Raw genomic sequence first — 19,476 nt, 5'->3', positions numbered from 1 at the left:
TAGAAAGTCAAGAGAGAAACTTCTGGAGAAAAGGTTTTTCTTTCCAACAGATCAGCTCCTAACTGAAATATGACAGAAAGAGACAGATCTTCCAGTGAGGTGTTCCATGCCTATCTTATTTCTGTGACATACTTAGACACTAGCATACACCTACTGTACAGATAATAGAGCAAGATACAGAATTCTATTAATTATAGCATCATAGAATTTATTAAGTTGGGAGGAACCTTTAAAGATCAGTTATTCCACTCTCCCGGTCATGGGCATGGATGTATTTCACTAGATCAGGTTGCATGTCCCATGAGTCCCATGCAACCCGGCCTTGAGAAATGACTGTGATGGGACATCCGCAACCTTGCTAAACCACTTATTCCAGTATCTCAATACCCTCGTCATAAAACATTTCTTCCTTTTGTCTAATCCAAACCTACCTTCTTTCAGTTCAAAATCACTGTCCTTTGTCCTACCACTACAGCCTTTGGTAAAAAGTCTCTCCAGCTTCCTGGTAGGCTTCTTTCAGATACTGGAGGGCCAAAGGAAGGTCTCCCTGGAGCCTTCTCTTCTCCAGGCTCAACAAACCCAGCTCTCTCTGCCCTTCTTCAGAGGAGAGATGCTCCAGCCATCAATGCATTTCTCTGTCCCTGTTCTGTAGTCACTTCAGCAGATCCCTGTCTTTTTCCTGCTGAAGATTCCAGAGCCAGATGCAAGACTCCAGGTAGAGTCTCGGCAGAGGAAAATTGGGTAGAATGACCTCCCTTTACCTGCTGGCCATGCTCCTTTTGATGCAGCCCAGCATACAATTGGTTTTCCGGGCTGTGAGCATATATTACCAGCTCATATACATAAGCAGACATGTTAATGTTTCCTTCAGGTTAAGAAATTCTGCTCAAAAACCTTCCTCAAAATATTTTCTGATAATTTTWAAATTAATTTGTAGCCATAAACTAGAATCTACCAGTAATAAACAAGATTGCAACAATTTATTTTGCTTTTACTCCCCACACAGACATTATAAATTAATGAAATACCTTCACAATTATAAAATGAAAGTTAATGTGCGAATGTGTAAGTTCAAATCAATCTAGTTTTGATTAATATAGACTGAACCTGAATCAAGCAAATTATTTTTATTAAAAGCTGCTAGCATTACTACCTTTTCTTCCCATTATAATTCCAACRGTTAGGATAACTATTTATTATTTTATATATTTTTATTTTGTCCCACAGACCCATTTAAAAACATAGAAACATTAAGGACTAAGATAGAACTTTAAAATTATGGAGAACATTTGAACAGTGTGATGGGTACATGTACAAATGGTGATCAAGATGCATGCACATAACTTTATGAAGATTTGAAATGTCAGGACATGTTTTTGGATGGTACATAAACAGTTAAGGCTAAATACAATGTCTGTAGCAACACACAGTAGCAATGATAGTGAAACACAAGAGAAAGTATCTGATCATTTAGGAAGAAGTGGAGCCATTAAGTTGCATACAAAATCTAAGGAACCATTTGCCATTATTTTATAGTCCTCCTTTCTCCTTTGTTTCATTCTTTCTGCATGAAACCTCAGAAGGTAAATTATTTACCTATGTTTAAAGCTATAAAGCACAGCTACAAAATAAATAAACATTGGTAGGAAAGGTTCTGTGCAATATCAATTGTGGAAAAGCACACTGGGCCCAAGTCTAAGAAAATAGTTATAAAAGTAGGTAAAAGGAAAGCAGGTATATTTTAAACTAATAAGGCTTCAAATGGAAGCATGTTTCAGAGGGATTCAATGGTTTTTCCCCTTCTCGTATATGCTGTAAATATTACTTATTTTCTTCTCTAAAAAGGGTACTGATATTAGTTTGGATTAAACAGAAGTGATAAAGAGATGATTCATAATCATATTGATGGTGGCACAACAATATGATACTGGTTTCAAAAACTAAATTTTCTCTGCAGTAAAATAAGACTACCTACCACTCTTCCACACACAAAAGTGCATGTAAAGGCGGGGGAAATAAGCTTGGAAGTAAGAAAAAGTGTCAGTTAAAAAAATATCCAAATGTGCAGCGCACAGAAAAATTCCAGCATTTCCAAACAGCAACATGAGAAGGCAGTCATAAGAAAGAGATATTTTCTGGTTTTAGGACATTTATAGCCTAAGCTTGTATTTTGACTCATGTTCACGCTGGATCTGTTTGAGAAGCAGACTCCTTCACTGAAGAAAACGTTTGTCTTTGAGTGGCAAGCACTGCTAGAAAGAATTCCTTTGCTCCACTTATCACCTAGGGCTCCTTTTTCACCTAGGGGTGCCACAAGTGGCAGTGCTGCTGATCCCTATTACTGAAACATTTAATGGACCTAGGTGTTGATCCAGACCAGCTGTGACGGTAGGTTAGCTTCCTTAGCAGAGATTTTGTCTGTGGCATCAGGAAGGTTGATAGCAGTAGCCATGCTCCAGCTGAAGGACAGAGACACAAGCCCACTCTGTGACTTCTTCTCTTGCTGGAGCTAAACTGAGAAATCTGAATCCAAGACTATATCTGATTTTGCCAGGCCCACAGGGGCAACTTTAACAGGCAGAGATCAGGCAGGATGATAAATAAACAGCCTACTTTCTATCAGCCATATTCCATTCCTGAAAGAGCCCTCCTTACACTTCTCAATGTAGCTATTCAAGCCTCAGTAAGACTATTAAAGCAGGTCCTTGGCAAGAAACCTTGATAATGGCTTAGGTCAGCAAAGGTACTGAAGCCAAGAAACTAATTTCACCCATGTTCTGCAGAGTAGCTTGGTTATACATAACCAATGCCATTGGGTATGTATAACCAAATGTTCATGTTAATCTTGAACTTCTGTGCTTTGTCAAACTGTGTCTTGGTGTTCAGACTTTTTCTGGGAATTGGTAAGGGCATGACAAAAATTACATTATATTTCATTAAAAATTACTACCAAAAAAAAAAAAAAAATTTATCTCTCATACCAAAGATGGGCAAATGGAGTGAGAAAGGAATCTGGTTTGTAAAAACTGCACCTGATTGGATAAAACTCTTCAACTACATTAGTTAAAGCTTGTCTTGGAAAGCCATGTCAAATTAAGAACAGGGAAAAATCTTCTGTTGGAACAAAGATAACAGTTCAGTTAAAGGATAGGAGGCTAAAAATTAACTATGTAATTGTACTTCAAAATTGTAGTAGTAAGGTATCAGACTGGGGGACATTGTTATGTGCATTGAAACACACAGGTAACTTTAGATTAAATTCATAAAATATGTATTTCAAAACCTTACATTAATTTTAATATTACATGAAATGAAATTCACATCAAATATTAATTTTTCATAYCTTATGAAGATGTTAATAAAATTTATAATTCATTAGCACTTTTCCTATTAACATTTCAACAGAATATTACTGGAGGGGTGTAATTAAAATTAATAATATGCCCTAATTCTAACTCTCACAATTAGATCTAGTCTTTCCTACTGAGTGAATATCTGTTCTAATGCTAATGGTCAGTAAATGCATTTCTGTAACAGAAAAAAAAAATCCTATCTAATTTTCTCTTTTCAAAACAATGCAAATACAGTCATGCTTCAAAAAAAATCTAATATATGAAGAATAAGAATAAAACAAAGAATAAAAYGCAGTGTCCACTACACATATTAACAAATTAGGAACACAATAATGGAAGGACCCACTCAAATATTTAAAGTCTGCTTTGTCATTTCAGAAAACCCTGGAATAATATATTTGTTGCCTAGAACATCTATTCCACAGGTCTCTGCTCCTGAGAGACTATTTTCTAAAAAGTTACATCACCTGTTAAATCTACCTAAACCAGAAAAACATTGTTAGAAGTCATGTTGAATTTTCATTGCAGAAAGCATATTGAGCCCACTCCTAACCAAACAGTTATAAATGTAGGCAAAGGAAAATCATTCCATTTTAACTAAGTAAGGCTACAAATGGAAGCATGTTTTAATGCTAATTGCTTTTAGAGGGAGTCAGCTTGGGGTGTATTGATTCTTCTTATGGAATATTATATTACATGTCCCTGAAATGGGGAAATTTATAAAGATGATCCCAGGATGAGAAGTATGCCTCGTATTATGTAAGATTTTCATTACTGGCACTGATACTAATAGTTGAAAAGTTCAGCCTGTAAATTTGAGAATATGTTCAGGACGCTCTTTGCTCATTGTACTATGGACAGGTTTAAACTGCTTTCAGCTTGTGTCCAACTGCCCTTTACAGCTGAAGTCAATAATGCCTAACATGAAATCTGTATACAGTATTACAAGTTCAGTGCTATGCTACTTGTTAATACTAATTTCATTTTTTTAGAAGAAAATCTAGTCTCTTTTGATTTAGTAAGACAATCTGATGTCTCCCATTTAGAGATTATTGCAGAAAATATGCATTACAGGTCCTTAAATTTGATCAGTGCAATGAACCAGAGCCTAAATCTGATATAAAAGCTATTGATTTTACCATCTGTCTTGGAACGATTTATGATGATAACCTATTTCATTATCCTCTTGGGCTTTATGCCCAAAAATGGTTGCCATATCTTTAACGTCTGGGACCGGGTGGGGGGATCTTTAGGCTTTCTGACAGGCATTTTTGAAGACTACTGCCCAGGTGTTCCATGGCATTGTGCAGCTTGGTTTTGCTTGGATAGCTTGGTTTTGTTGGCCCAGGCAAAAAGCTTTTCTCTTCCCTGGCTTCCCTGGAGAAGCTGCAGCACCAAATCTTTCAGCTGCCTCAAGGTGAACTGAAGAGCTGCTGGTCCAAGGCTGGAGGACTGGGACTGGCAGGAGTGGGACTGCCCCATTCCAGTCCCAAACTTCTGAAAACTGAGCACACCAAGAGGCTACAAACCAGCTTTTTTGTTGGAGCGGCCATTTGCAAGGAGATGGGGAGAGACACATAAACAACCTCGTAGACTTGGTTGTACGTGCTATCTCATCTGCTTTGTTAACGGAAGCCGGGGTTTTTATACCCTTGGCTCGTAATGGCGGCRGCGGTTAGACGTAACGCKTTTTGTAACAGGAATAACGGTAACTTAACGTACAGAAGCTCTTACTAACGCCATAAATTTCCTTATATGGTAGTTCTGCCATTGCAGGGGGCTCGTGCTGACTACCCTTGCCACAGAGTTATATTACTGCTTCTCACGGCCTCGCGGGCACTTGAGATAGACCCGACTGGAACTGTTACAGCACCTGCCGGCTGTCGGCCAATGGCACCAAATGTTCCAGAGCTTTTACGGACCTTCTCTGCCCCTACCAGGTCTAGGCCTTATAATGGCTTACCACACTTTTTCACCTGCCTCTGTGGAGAGATTGATGCCGGAGAGCCATCAGGTTTTTTGCTTACTGCTGAAATTCCTCCATGGAAGCTTCACTTCCCTCAGCATGAAAGCCAGCACCATCTTGCATCACGTGTCAGAAAGGGGTATTCAACATTTGCCCCTTTCTTTGGGCATTTTTGGGTTTTCGTCCCTCTTTCTGTGTGTGGGGCGAGAGGTGAGCTCTGACAGTCATGTGTTTAGCAGTTATTTACTTTTTTTCCTTGCCTTGTGGACGTTTGGTTGTTAGCAAGCTGTTGGGGCTTTTTTTTTTTTCACTTTCCTGTATTAGTATTTATTTTCTCTTGGTGAAGAAGGATTGCTGAAACCTTTTGAGGAGACTGCTTATTACAGAGTGTCATCTCTTAAATTTGTCTCAAAACTGAGACGCTATCATAAATCCCAGAGCTCTCATTGAATTAACCAATCAGGAGGGACAGGATTGATACAAATAAAAGTATAATATTTCAGTAAATGAAGAAGGCAGAAGTTACTCCTTATGATCAAGATTACACAAAACCATTGACCAGTCCAAAAGCACTTTCTGAAGTAGGTGCAAGCATGTGCTCAGGAACGTGTTTGAAGAAGAACAATTTGCTGCATCCCAACTTAATGTGGAAATCAAGGAACAGATTGCTTTACAAAATCCATTAAATATGAAAAGCACACTTAAACAATACACAGGAATCCACATGCTGTCATGCCAAAGCACCCATGTCTTTAAAGAAAGAATGATGCTCACTTTCACATCCTATTAAATTCTAGCTCCACTGCAAACAATGCCAACCAAAATGGCCATTAAATAGCAATGAGATGTGCTGCCAAGCCTATCAACTGGTTTTACAAGGACATGCAAATACACCAAGGAAAAAACTGTTTACAGTCACTTCTACACTCCATCAGAAACAAATATATGACATCTGTGTGGAAGGCTACAGATCCCACTATTGAGTTTACAAGCAGTAACCCCCCAAGAGAAATTCCTGTGATTTTCCAGTAAGAATATTAATGGATGCTTTCACTCCAGAAAGATTTTCTGTCTTTAGCTTGCTTTCTGATGTGATGCCCTTCTGCATCAACTATACTACACATGAGAAGAGCGTAGAGAAATATGACAAAAGACTTTGCCATTATCGCATAGTATTAAAAAAATCAGAAATGTGCCATCTGCATTGTACAACTTGCTTTATTTTCTTTCTGTGGGTTTCATGCACTTTAAATCTTCAATAAAGGCATACAGCATATAGATGTCTACTGCTGTTATATATCAAATAAAAAAAAAACCTGACAGTTTCATTACCCAACTAGACTGAAAGATTAAAATAAAGTAAAATTTTTAAAAAGAAAAAAAAAAAGATTGTGTAAATGCATTTAAAATTATCCTAAAAGGAAAGAGTTCTCACTTTCTTGATTAAAGCCTTTAAAGAAAATCCAAACTGTCTTTCTTCTACTTACCCTTACACTACCTTCATATAWTATCAATGGCTTTACTACGATATCATCAACCATGTAGTTAACAGTCATTTGAAGCGAGATCTTCAGTCTGAATTCAAGCTACTCAACTTCAAGGTATCAATGGTATGTATGAAGTTTGTTTATACATGGGCACATTTCCCAGATATTTTGTGCCTGGAACTTGCTTTGCATGTTACATACAAGTTTATAGAATTTGAAAACAAAACCACAAAGACAGATTTCCTCTTCTCTTTCACCGCTGCTTCAGAGAATGATCATCATACCAAAACAGCAATGATGGCTTAGCAATCTCATGAGTCAACACAAGGAGATTTTAGACATAATTTTGCACTCTTCACCAGCCTTTAGGCATTATCCTTACTGGTGAGAAGCCTATTGTTCTCTTAACAGATTCACTTGGAAAAGACGTTTGCTACTAATTTCGAAGAGCTGACATTAACAAATGAATGAACCAAATCTTCCTCATATCCTCTCAAGCCTGTTCTTTCTCTACTGAATTCATCCAATTCACTGTCTTCTAAGCTCCAGAACCAGTCATCATCCTTCCTCTGGATCTGCTCCCACCGTGAAACCCACAAACTAAAGCAAATCAACTCTTCTTTGGAAACCCATAACAAACCCCTTGCAGTCAGCAGAAATGCAATTGCTACCAGTGATCTAGGGTTCAAGCCTGCATTTTGTTTCCAGTGCCAGTTTGCAGCAAACCCCCTGCAGCAGGCTGAGGTGCCTCATTTCCTTGGCACTCATTTCTCCACAGCAAAACCCACAGATGTGCTCCTGGGGTTTCACACACCTATAGAGCCTCCAGTGACTGCCTTTTAGGGTGTAAAACACATTGCCGCATGGTTTCTCTCCTTGACCTCATCTTTATCAGACCTCAGGATTTCTCTTTAGCGATTTTTAAATGACTGCTAGCTAGCTCTGCAAAGGAAGATAAAACTGAGATTATTTTCTGAAAGCTTCTTGTCATTGAAAGCTAGGTTCTGTAGAATACCTTTTCCCTATTGCATTTTCTGTGCTTTGTCCCTTATACACTAAAAGGTGAAAAAGGCAAGGCCTCACCTGTAAATTTCATGGCACACATTTATCTTTCAAAGACTACTGCCCTGTTAGTCTGTCAGTATGTTACATTTCATCTGAGGCTAAATAATTTGATATAAGCATGAGCTGTGCCACCTGTTGGTTTCAGTATGACTGCAAAGCACCCACTACTTCCCCTCTGCCAATTCTGCCAGGAAGTGTGCCCACACTTATACTGAAATGGAAAAAAAACAAACCAAAAAACAAATAACCCCGCCTTGTGAGCCTCCAAAATGTTTTGAAACCATAGGCTGCATTTGTTTTCAGCAAGGCCCTATCTCAGATTCTTTTACAGGCCTTCTTTTCTTGCAAAAGAAAATGATTACTAAGTTTCTTTGGAAAGTCCCCTGTATCCCAATGTTAGACAATGAAGCACAACAAAATGTAATATGAAAAAGCAAGTTCTAGCAATAACTTTCTCAAAGTCCACTTTCTTTGACTACTTCACTAAATATATGATACAAAAATGCAAATTATGACACTTGTTTCCACTAAATACAGACCAGAAAATACCAACAAGTGGTTCCCACTGTGCTCATGAAGTATAGGAACTATAATACTTCAATACAGAAATGCTGCTTTAAAAAAAGTTAAGTAAATGAAATTAATTTTTTTAATGCAGAAAAATAAGTAGCTTATTTCCTTAATTTTTCCTGTGGCCTATTAATTCACTTGTTGAAGACAGAAGGACAGATCTCAGAAAAAGATTTCAATACAGTAACGTTGTAGTATTGAATTAATAATGTGAATCCAAACAGCACTAACCTCCCACGCATGTATCTACGTCCTTATGGCTACAAGTGAGGATAAAGACAGYAGAACACCTGAAAACAGGATCCAGAGAAACAATCTCTGATGAAAGAGACACACAAGACAAAATGCAGAGGGAAAGACGCTTCAGTTTAGAATGGGAAAGAAATGAGTACTGGTGAGAGACTTCAAATCTCATTCCATCTGAAACACAGGCACAACTAGCACCTACCTCAACGATAGTGTGCCTTCGAACAGCAAAGAAGCAGAATCCACATTTGTCACCCGATGAATCAGTTATTTTCCCTGAAAACATGCTCTGTTCTTAAAACACACATCAGGTATGCTAGCTCTGACCAAACTCTCCCAAGGGTCTGAAATACAGCAATGCACACTCTTCTTCTCACTTTCTAATTCTTTGATGTTAACTGAAGCAGACTAGCAGGCTTCTCAGCCTCTGAAAAGCCTATACATGGCTGATGTACCAAATAAACACGTTCCTTCCCTTACATGGTGGTTTGACACTGCCCAGATACTCTCACTCCCCTCCCCACTCCTCAGCGGGGTGGGGAGAGAAGAGGAAGAGCAAAACCAAATAAACTCCGGGAACAAGATAAAGATAGTTTACTAGGTGAATGAAAGAGCCACCTCTCATCTTCTTCTGCTACCACAGTTCTACTGCTTGCTGAGCATGATGTTGGATGGCTTGGCATTTCCTTTGGTAATGAGGAAGTTTTGAGGTTGCGCAAATGCCATTCAGGCACAGCCAAAACATTGGTGTGTTACTAATACATTTTACCCACAAATACAACACACAACATCTACATTTTGGCATTAGTGTTTGAGAAGAAGATAGTAGCCATTAGCCTTGGCATTTGGTAATTCCAGACAAAATATGCCTATATGCTACTCAGTGCTTCTGAAACATTTATATCTCTCCCTGCACACCAACAAGAATTCAGAGACTTCAAGCAAATCCATTAAAAAAGAAACTTCCATTAAGAAACATATATGCATCAAAAAGCAAGGCTACAGAAGATACTAAGCCAAACTGCTCCTTCCTATACTGATGCCACTGTAACAATTGTGCCAGTGTATTATATCCCTGAAGCAGTACTCATTCTAACAGCCCAATGACTTGAACTGACCAAAGTGAAAGGCCAAACCATACAGTGCATACAGCTATAGCTTTGTTTGTTTAGTTCCACATTACCTATGTAGATAACTATGCATTTGAAGAAATCTGTTAATGGCCGGATACAACCTCTCCTCACCAAAGTTCAATAAGATCAAAACTAAATACACACATCTTAAAAAAATCTGGGGAGATATTACAATCAAAACAAAATACAGCAGAATTTTTATTATTGTCTTAGAAACATAATTTTTTAAAGAAGGAAGGTAACCTAACAGAATTTTCTCATGCATGCACATTCCAGCCAGAATCACAGATAATTCATGCCATGTGTCAAAAAAATCCCGAGAAGCTATTCTCAATTCTATTAATATTATATGGCCAACATATTTGTTGATGTACTTCAGTGTTCTCCTTCATTTGTTCTTCAAAGACAGACTACAAAAACTGTTTCTAGTTTGCTTTTCAATTGCATAGCTACAGTCTTTGTCACAGGAGTAAGACATGAACAAATGAGACTTAATAAATTTAACATATTTTTATGGTTTTAAGAAACACAGGTTTTAAATTTAAAAAAAGAGAAATCCTAAAATTGAAAAATAATCGTAGTAARTACCAAAATAGTTATCAAAATAAATTTAAATTTTCAGATGCACTGCATGAATAAACTATGTGTTACGTATTCCCTGCTTACCTCCTAGGATTTATTAGCATTAAGTACAGTGCTATTGCTCACGGTAGATAAACTAACCAGCAAAACGTGAAAATGAAAAATTTCATTCCTATCTTTTAACTAATTCTGTTGCTTTTCACTACTTGAAACCTGAAATACAACCTGAGAAAAGTAAGTTTTACAAGTCTTAAGTATATAAATGTTGTTGATAAGGAACAAAACAGTTGCCCAGTAAGAGATAAAACCCTTCTCTCGAAACAAAAACTCACAGAACTTTATTTTCAAAAGGTAAATAAGAATTAAAAAAAAGTAAATTAAAATATTCCTATTAACGTGATCAGACTTTTCATGGCTTACCTGACAGAATGAACCAGGCTGTGAAAATATAAAAAGCAGTTTAGGGCACAGTCAGTTCTGCTTTCACTCTTCTCTACTTCAATTGCATTTGCCTCCAATGAAAACTCTCAAAAAATGAGGTATTTCTTGACAGACCTTGCTAAATCTTTCAGAAACACAATAAAATAAGAGAACTTGTGCAAAGGAAATAAAAGCTCATTCTGAGAAACTCTGAACCACATCAGTGCACACTCTTAAGAGATGAAGAGGTGCTGCAGCTCTGGCAATTAGCTGTTAGACTGAAAAGTTGACCCTGGAGTCTTCCACTTCAGGAACATAAATATCACTTCCTGCTCTCTGCATAGGACAGGATACTGGGGTTAGAAGAATAACTTCACACAATAGATTAGGTTCTTAAAATCCAAACTAACTGGCATCCCATTTATTTGTATAAGTTAAACAAAGTCAGCTCCAAGGATACCTTACACTAGGGCAAGAGGGTACTGTAACGTAGAACTCCCATTTTTAATGTCCACCTACACAAAACCAAGGCTTGTACTACACTAACAAGAATCTAGCATGATTTTTTTTTTCATTATTTTGAACATTTCTATACATGATGCAAAAGACACAGTGATTTTATATTTAGAATTCTATTTTTAGCTTAATGGCCATTTTTGTAATCTTATCTTTTCTCAGGTGATTATTTATTCATCCATATATTCCACACATCTTTTCTTAAGAAACATATTTTAGCAGTAAAGCACAAAGGAAGGTCTGTTAGCGGGAAGAAAAAAAAAACAGAAGTGTTGACAATATAGATTACTCACAGAGCTGCTGGAGAACTACTTGATTTCTGCATGTTTCAGTTTCTAAAAGGATTTTCTCTGTAATTCCCATAGTAAAGAACTCTGAAGATGTGGTAAAGTTGTGCAAAAGGTCACTACATTCAAAGAACAGCTGTTTGCTTTCACTAATAAAAAAAGGACCCTGAATTGAGTTGTGACCATAAATGGACACAGCATACTCCTTACATAGGCAAAACTCAAAGAGATTTCAGTGGGAGTTCTGCCATGTTTAATGCAGGATAACACTGCTCTTTCAAAGGCAGTATCATGGAGGAAATAAGAAGAGCACAGGCAAATCCCACAGGATGTCCTTACAATTGTTCTGTACCCAAAAGATGGGATGGAATCTTATGTGAAGCAGTTTTAGTGATACTGTTCCTAAGTGACTAATAGTTCAAAATATCCAGTTTCCTACAGGATGGCTCCAGTTGCAAGAAAGCCAAGGAAACATTCTTGCATATGAAGATGAGCGTGAGAACTTTGTTTTGTGGATTTAGGAAAGAAAACAAGAGAAAAAACTTCTCAGTAAAATGGAGTATTATAAATTTGTATTGCTTGGCAGGGCAAGGAAGTGGTGGTGTTCAGCCTTTTCAGCTGATATCTTCAGATATTAACCAGCAGAAGAAAAAAAAAAAAAAAAGAGCATTTTCCCATTGTGGGATTATACTTTCCCTAAAACTTTGTTAATGNAAAAAAAAAAAAAAAAGAGCTGTTCCCACAAAAACAAAAAAAGCTGTTAAAGGCTCTGTGAGGTAACTGACCAACTGATGTACCAACTACATGTTTAGTCTCAAGAACCTTTCTAATCCTTCCACACATCCACAAGGTGGGATTCATAGCAGAATATCCTGCTGGTCCTACTTCTGAATTTGGTTGTTTGCCACCACTGGAGGTAAACAACGTGATCTGGACACTAATCCCAGCAGGTTCAGTACCTGTTTGCCTACTGTTTAATCCGTATTCCATTACAGGTCTGCTACTGAGACAAGCCTCTATGCAGACACATTCCACAGCTCAGAGAGTATAATTTCATTTGGAAAATATTGCTACAAATAATCCTAATTAAATAGTTCAGCATTAAATCTCAGGCTTACTAATTAAAAAAAATTTCTAAAATTCGTCATTGAAGTCAATTAAAAAAAATTATGCAATTTGCTCATTATAATTTCTAATTAATCTTGGCAGTGACATTAGACAGCAAATAAATGTTTTCAATCAGTTAAGATGCTCATTTATAGATCTTAGTTGTGTGTTGAACTCTGTCACATATTGATTGTCTCATTTATTTTGTCAATATGTGCACTGTGCAATGTGTGCAATGGTAATAAAAGTTCTATAAATTAGTTTTTTAGAGACATTTTGGGAAAAAATCATGCAATGGGCTCCCAAATTACTTTCAAAATCTAAAATTCAAAACTTATTGATCAAGAAGTGAGAAAGTAAAATAGAGAAAAAACATCACAGGTAACCACCCAATGTAAAACTACTGAAGAAAAAAATCGCAATCCAGTGGCCATTTATAATATGTCATATATTTTAAAAAGTAGTTATCATGTTGGACTTTCTATTTATATAATCTGGTTTTAAAATCTGAAATCCTTCTGCGACTTTAGAGGAGCAGCCATCATTCACAGAAGTTTTATAAAACATGAAATCTGCAAAACCGTAGTTTCGTTTTCCATTACCACACTACTTTTTTTTTTTTTTTTAACTCAAAAAGTGCACGAATTGACAGGAAAAAAGTTCTAAAAATTCTCAGAATTCAGTTATTATTCTRCAATCTGATCAATAGCAATTCTGGAATTCTACGTACTCCTCACAATGTTTCTTTCATCAAAAGTGAAGGGAGAAGAACAGGAGTGAGAGTTTCAGTGCAATGCTGTGATTGTAGCCAAACTGCCCCATTAATAGATAAAACTCTAATTTAACTTTATTTGGCATTAGAAATATAGAATTTGGCCTCACTAGATCAGAAGACTATACAACTGAATATTCTACCTTTAGAAAATGCCTACACTATATGCTAAAGACTAATAAAAGAAAAATTTGACAGTTTCATACACACAAAAAGAATACAGACAACACTTTCCAAACACTGAGCCTTAAACCTTCTGCATAAAAAATGTTCTCACTCCATATTTAATGTCAGATTGGAATGATGAACCTTATTGATGATTAGATATGAAATTATTTGGCCCAAAATACACAGTATTTCCATATTTTAATAAAATTTAAGATTGACTGAATCAAAGAACTCTTGATATCTATTTAAATTTACCTTGGAGTTTAAAACACAGATTCAACAACTGGATGAATCTATGCAATTATATCACATGACACTGCTAGGTATAATCTAAAACACAGCTCAATCTAAATTATCAACAATTCTGATGGTAGACCTTTTGCTACCTCTTTCAGAGAGAAAAGTAGGTGTTATTGATTTTTTTAAGCCCCCCAAAAGACCTTCAAGTTGGCCAACTTAAAGACTACACATTCTGTAATATCCAATCACATTTGATTATTTTGCCCAGAATTACCCAATGGAAATTTAAACAGCTGCTTGCAAACTGAAAGCAATCTCATACAGATTTAAACACACATACAAACCACTACAACTGTGTGCTACAGACAATTTGAATACTTGAAAATTCAACATGATCATGACCCATAAATAGCTAAAGTATGAGTGCGTAATGAAACTGAGTAATTCAGTAAAAAAGTAAAGGTTTTCTGAAGGATTTCCCAATTTCAAAGGTTTTCCAGGGCCAGAAGTGCACAAGAGGGAATGAAGCAGTTAATCTACGAGACATGACAAAAGGAGAAATGCATATTCAAAGTCCAATACCCCAAAGAAAAACTAATTTCTAAGTTTTACTCTCATATTAGGTTGGGATAATGGCTCAAACATCCTTTCTAAATGTATCTCAGCTGTTGTAAGAAGAGCTACATAATCAGTAAGTGGTGTACAAGCCAATAGCAGTACTTTAAGGCATCTTTCCTAAACCCTGCAAACAGACAGCACATTTCAAGGAACTCAAGCCGAATATCATAATTTGATGCAATTACATTGCACTATCATCATCTTTTGAATGATTTTCAGGCATAGCCCTACATTCTTCCAGTGTATAGGTAGTGACAAAGGCATAGGAGCCTTCATCTGACAGTTTTGTTTAATTATGGGGTTAAAAAGAAAAGTATCTGCCCAAGGCATGGCTACATTATTTTTCTCACTACTGGGCTCATTAACATTTTCAGTAATTCAGATCCATTTTTTGAATTGCCTAAGCATCCGGCCAAATTTAAAAGGAGAAAGATTGCTCCAAATCAGAGATGTTTTATGAAGGAGCTCAGTATTTTCAGATCTGCTGGGATTCATTATTTGAAGAGTTTCTACCTTACCCCAATACTATTTAGCATAAAAAAATATAACAGTATTTTTTACATTCATAGTTTTTYCCAAAGAAGACGTGTAACACTTTCACTGTACAATGAAATCAGACTATTTTTAAGAATATCTTATCACCAGAAGATGATACATTTTTGCACATAAAAGAGCAATTTGAAAAGTTATTCCAATACCTTGCAGATGTTTGCGGTAGAGCTGGCAAAATGAGTGGGCATTTATTACCAAACAAACTTGTCATAAATGCAAACCATTGCATCGGTAAGGAAAATACTACGCTCCTTTTGACAATCTTTTTTTCTGCCTGCCAGCAATTCTAGTTATGAGTTTCACTGTGCTAAGGATGAGTCTTTTCCATACACTTACCCTCTGACAGCATGAATAAGTCTCAGTGATGGATAGGCGGTTCGCACTTTCAATTTATTCCTAAGGATTAATGCATTTACCCACTCCACATGCTTCTCTCCACCTTTGACCATGAAAGCTGGGATCCAAAGGACACCGTCATTCAGCATGGATAGTCTACGCACAAATTTTTCTCTGTCACTCTCATTCCGAAAGCTTCCAAATGCTCTTTGTACAACTGATGGGTTCATGGTAATAAAATCAGATTTAATTCCCACATCGGCAGCAAACTCCACCACAGGAGCTAGATTGCACCTGAAGAGGAAGAAATTAATGGAAAAATGAAAATAAGTATGAAATATTAATTCAGAAAAATGTGTGCATGAAGGGAAAGCTGACCATGAACATGCAATCCCAATTCAATGTGAGAAAAAAATACCAGTGATAATAGATGTTATAACCCATAGTATTTCACTCCAGTTGGACAAAGACCGATTTTTTAAAACATTAAGTGTACATAATGCTGTAAGAAAAAAACCCCACCTCTTTGTACATTTGGAAACCATGTAATCATGCTCTGGAATGCATCAACATCTAAAGCAGCGCTTGTGAATAGTATGCTTTCTTAAACCTAATTCCTTTCATTATTCATTTATCATCATGTTACTAACAGTTTATACACAAGAAAGACATGCCAGCAAAATAAGACACAATTTATACAGTTTAGTCCATGCATTTTTATTTTACTTTATTTACAATACAGTATTTAAGTATTATTTACAAACTAACTTTACCCCACCTTGAAGTGAATCTTTAATAGTTAGGTTTTTGATATTATCACTGCAGTTGATAAGATCTTTTGATATTTAGTATTTTTATTTGACTTTGAACTTCTATTTTTGGAAAAAAAAGTATTAAACTTGCAATTTTTCCTTAATATCTCATTTTCAAACCTTATTTTATTTTGCAGTAGCTTTGTGCTTTTTTCCTAGAGTTGCGAAGATCTGATTATGCCATTGTTCAGCAGATTTTTACCTTAATTATATAAATACATACATATATAACAGATGCAGGTTGAATGCAGGTGACAAAACCTGATTCAGAAATCATTTGCGATTTCAGTGACCAGTACAACCTGATTTAAGCAAATCATCTCCACAACATCCTCAGAGAATTATTAGCCTCTAGCTGGTATGCCCCAAGCATGTAGCCTGACAACAAGATTTTCATAATTTAACAGACTGCTCTGTTGAGGTAAAGGATGCTAAGAAGCAATGTTGGAACAAGCTTCTTCAAAATGTTTGCAGGTTATCACACTCCTAATAGAAACAGTATTCCATTAATTCTGCAATTTTTTTATCCACTAATTTCTTCTAATGGCCAGATATCCAATGACATATAAAAATAAGTCAGGATTACTTAAATCAGTCCATGACCTAGTCCATCTGTCTGATAATACTAATCATCCAGAAAATAATATTAATTGTGTAATTAACAGTTGAAAATGTGCTCCTATCTTCTTCAGAAAGACATTCTGAGGACTGTAAAGCAAACATAATCCCAGGACACAGAGAACTCCAAGATTATGATAACATGTGGGCAGATGTAGGCCAAGGAAATAGATTTACATTCTTCATTATCTTTAAACATCTATTCCACAAACTGTTTGCATGCATTTCAGGCTGCTAAGAGTTATATCTTCTAGAAAATGGTACTTAGGGCATGAGAAAAACTCCCACTGAATTCAATACTGGCTTTTTAAAAAAATTGTTTCTGAAACCTTAATGCACGAAATTATAATCTGCTACTATTAAAAGTTTGTTAAAATCTAAAAATAAACATGATAAAATAATCAAAGTACTTAAAATCAACCAATCAACTCCACTGAATTTCCGCTGCTCTTTTAAGGGCAGACTACACAACATAATGAAGGATATACACAGTGGGTTTGTTTCAGTAGTCACATATATGCACATGACGAAATCTATTTCTTAAAAACATAAGACAGATCTGGACATTGCAAATCCTGCTCTGAGTCCAACTTTGAGAAATAGACCATTTATGTACCAACACCACAATGTTTTAAAAGCTGTATGCCATATGCAAAGCATATGCATATAAACAGGTCTTATGGTTCTAATATGATTCCCTACTTTTTGACAGCTCCTTTCTGATTTGCCAACAGCATCGGTGCCTAAACTTTAAAACTGTTGCTGGCAACTATCTGCTAAATGTTATTTCACGTAAACTCTGGGGAAAAAATCATCACAGGCATACTAAACACAATGGCTATTACCTTGCATGTCATTACTGATACATCAGTAACTCAAAACTGTATTTTAGAAAGATATACAGTCTAAGCAGCACAAATTTCTAACTTACTACATATTCAGATTCTTCAAGTACAACTTCAGAAAATAACGAGTAATCTAAATACACTTGGTAACAACAGGACTGCAATGTTTTATCACCCTTATTGTAAAAGTTCTTCCTTATACCTAGTCTGAATCTACCCTCATTTAGTTTAAAATTATTGCATCTTGTACTGGCGCAATAGGCCAGGTTAAATGTTTATCTCCATATCTCTCATGTGTTTCAGGGCTAATAAAACTGGCTGTTGTGTATTTGTATATAAGCCCGAGTATATGCAAATAGCTCTTACCCCTTCTGGAGTCTTAATCTTAACCTCTAATGACTCTTTATGTTATGCTGTTAAATGTACAGAATGTCATATATATTCACAACAGCAATGAGGTGGTTGAGGGTGGTTCTGAACCAAAAGATTTACCAAATGCCCAGGGATTTATTCACAGTAAACAAAACCAAACCTTTCTTATTTTTTTTTTTTTCAGGAAGAACAAATAGAGGATTCTAATTTACAGAATCTCACAAGCCACATCATTAGTACCTTGCAACATACGAATACTTAAAAATTTACTCCAAACCACAAATTTCCTGCAATATACCATGGCTTTCCATTCATTCTAAAAACAGCTTCAGCATTGTCTTCATGTTAAAGTGCAAGTAAGCACGCTACAGGTGGAAGCTACCCAAGAGAAACGCGCTATGAGACTATGGAGAATAAGAGAATAGACTCTAAGAGTAACACTGAGCATTGAAGATTGACTTAAGCAAATAGCTGAAAATATGAACATTGAGAATACATCACATTATAAAAAGGTTTGTAAATCTCCTATATCTCCTTCTCCCGAGCAAGCTATTGACTGTTTCAAGAGAAAAAGATTACTTTTGCCGCAGCAAAAGTAATTTTCTTGCATGAGTTCCTTTGCTACTTTTTCCCATAAAAAATCGGTCTCGGTATATTGCTTGAAACAAATAATATCATGGCTATTTTTTAATATATAAGAGTGTTTAATCAGAAGCTATATTACTTCTTTCCTTTGCACAAAACTAGCAAATAATTAGTTTATACCTGCTCCCTTACTTTTCCAAGCACTAACTATGGCAAAAGTGTTTATGAAATGGTCTAGTAAGATAAAAATTGATACATTTTAGAAAGGGTGGTAGAAAAAAACCTAAGTGCATGTGAAACATTCATAATTTATGTGATTGGTAATATCATAGGCAACAATATCCACAGTACCTCAAATTAATGCTGCAGTCTCTGTTCTTCCCATGACATTAGACTAGATCATAGGCAAAACCTCTGCACAGCCATTTCAGCAGGCAAGTTAGTCTAAATTTAGTATTAAACGTCAATTATGTAATTTAGGAAATCTGTAAGCTTACAGGAGCACCTAACTTACATAAATACTATGTACAACCATCACACTAAAAGGCAAATATATCTATGAAATATTCCCAGTAAAAATGCAGGGGTTCCCACACATGAGCTTTCAGTGTGATACCAGAAGATTTTCAAAATGCATTCCAATGCTATCACTAAAAAAGACCCAGGGATAAAAGGGAAAAAATTGATAATGACAGAAATATGTGGTAATTAGGCATGTGTAAAACCACTGAGCTATTAAGACACACAGACCAAAAAGTCTGTGATTGAAAACCTGCTTTTTCCACAACCATCTGTTGCATGCATTAGTTACAAGGGACACTTTAAG

At 36.1% G+C, this 19,476-nt stretch overlaps 1 protein-coding gene across 2 annotated transcripts in view; it reads right to left on the bottom strand.

Moving 5' to 3' along the window:
* Nucleotides 1–19,476, bottom strand: part of ST8SIA4 (ST8 alpha-N-acetyl-neuraminide alpha-2,8-sialyltransferase 4) — a 52,056-nt gene that overhangs the window by 8,395 nt on the left and 24,185 nt on the right. For both annotated transcript variants that reach the window (XM_057384026.1, XM_057384027.1), the window contains exon 4: nucleotides 15,419–15,712. In XM_057384026.1, coding sequence (XP_057240009.1) covers nucleotides 15,419–15,712 — 294 coding nt within the window. The remainder of the gene's footprint in view (nucleotides 1–15,418; nucleotides 15,713–19,476) is intronic.

The sequence above is a fragment of the Malurus melanocephalus genome, unplaced genomic scaffold, assembly GCF_030028575.1.
Source record: "Malurus melanocephalus ecotype Western Australia unplaced genomic scaffold, MMel_1.1 scaffold_679, whole genome shotgun sequence".
Classification (NCBI taxonomy): Eukaryota; Metazoa; Chordata; class Aves; order Passeriformes; family Maluridae; genus Malurus; species Malurus melanocephalus.
The sequence above is the reverse complement of the archived record's forward strand: the minus strand, read 5'-3'. Positions and strand labels throughout refer to the sequence as shown.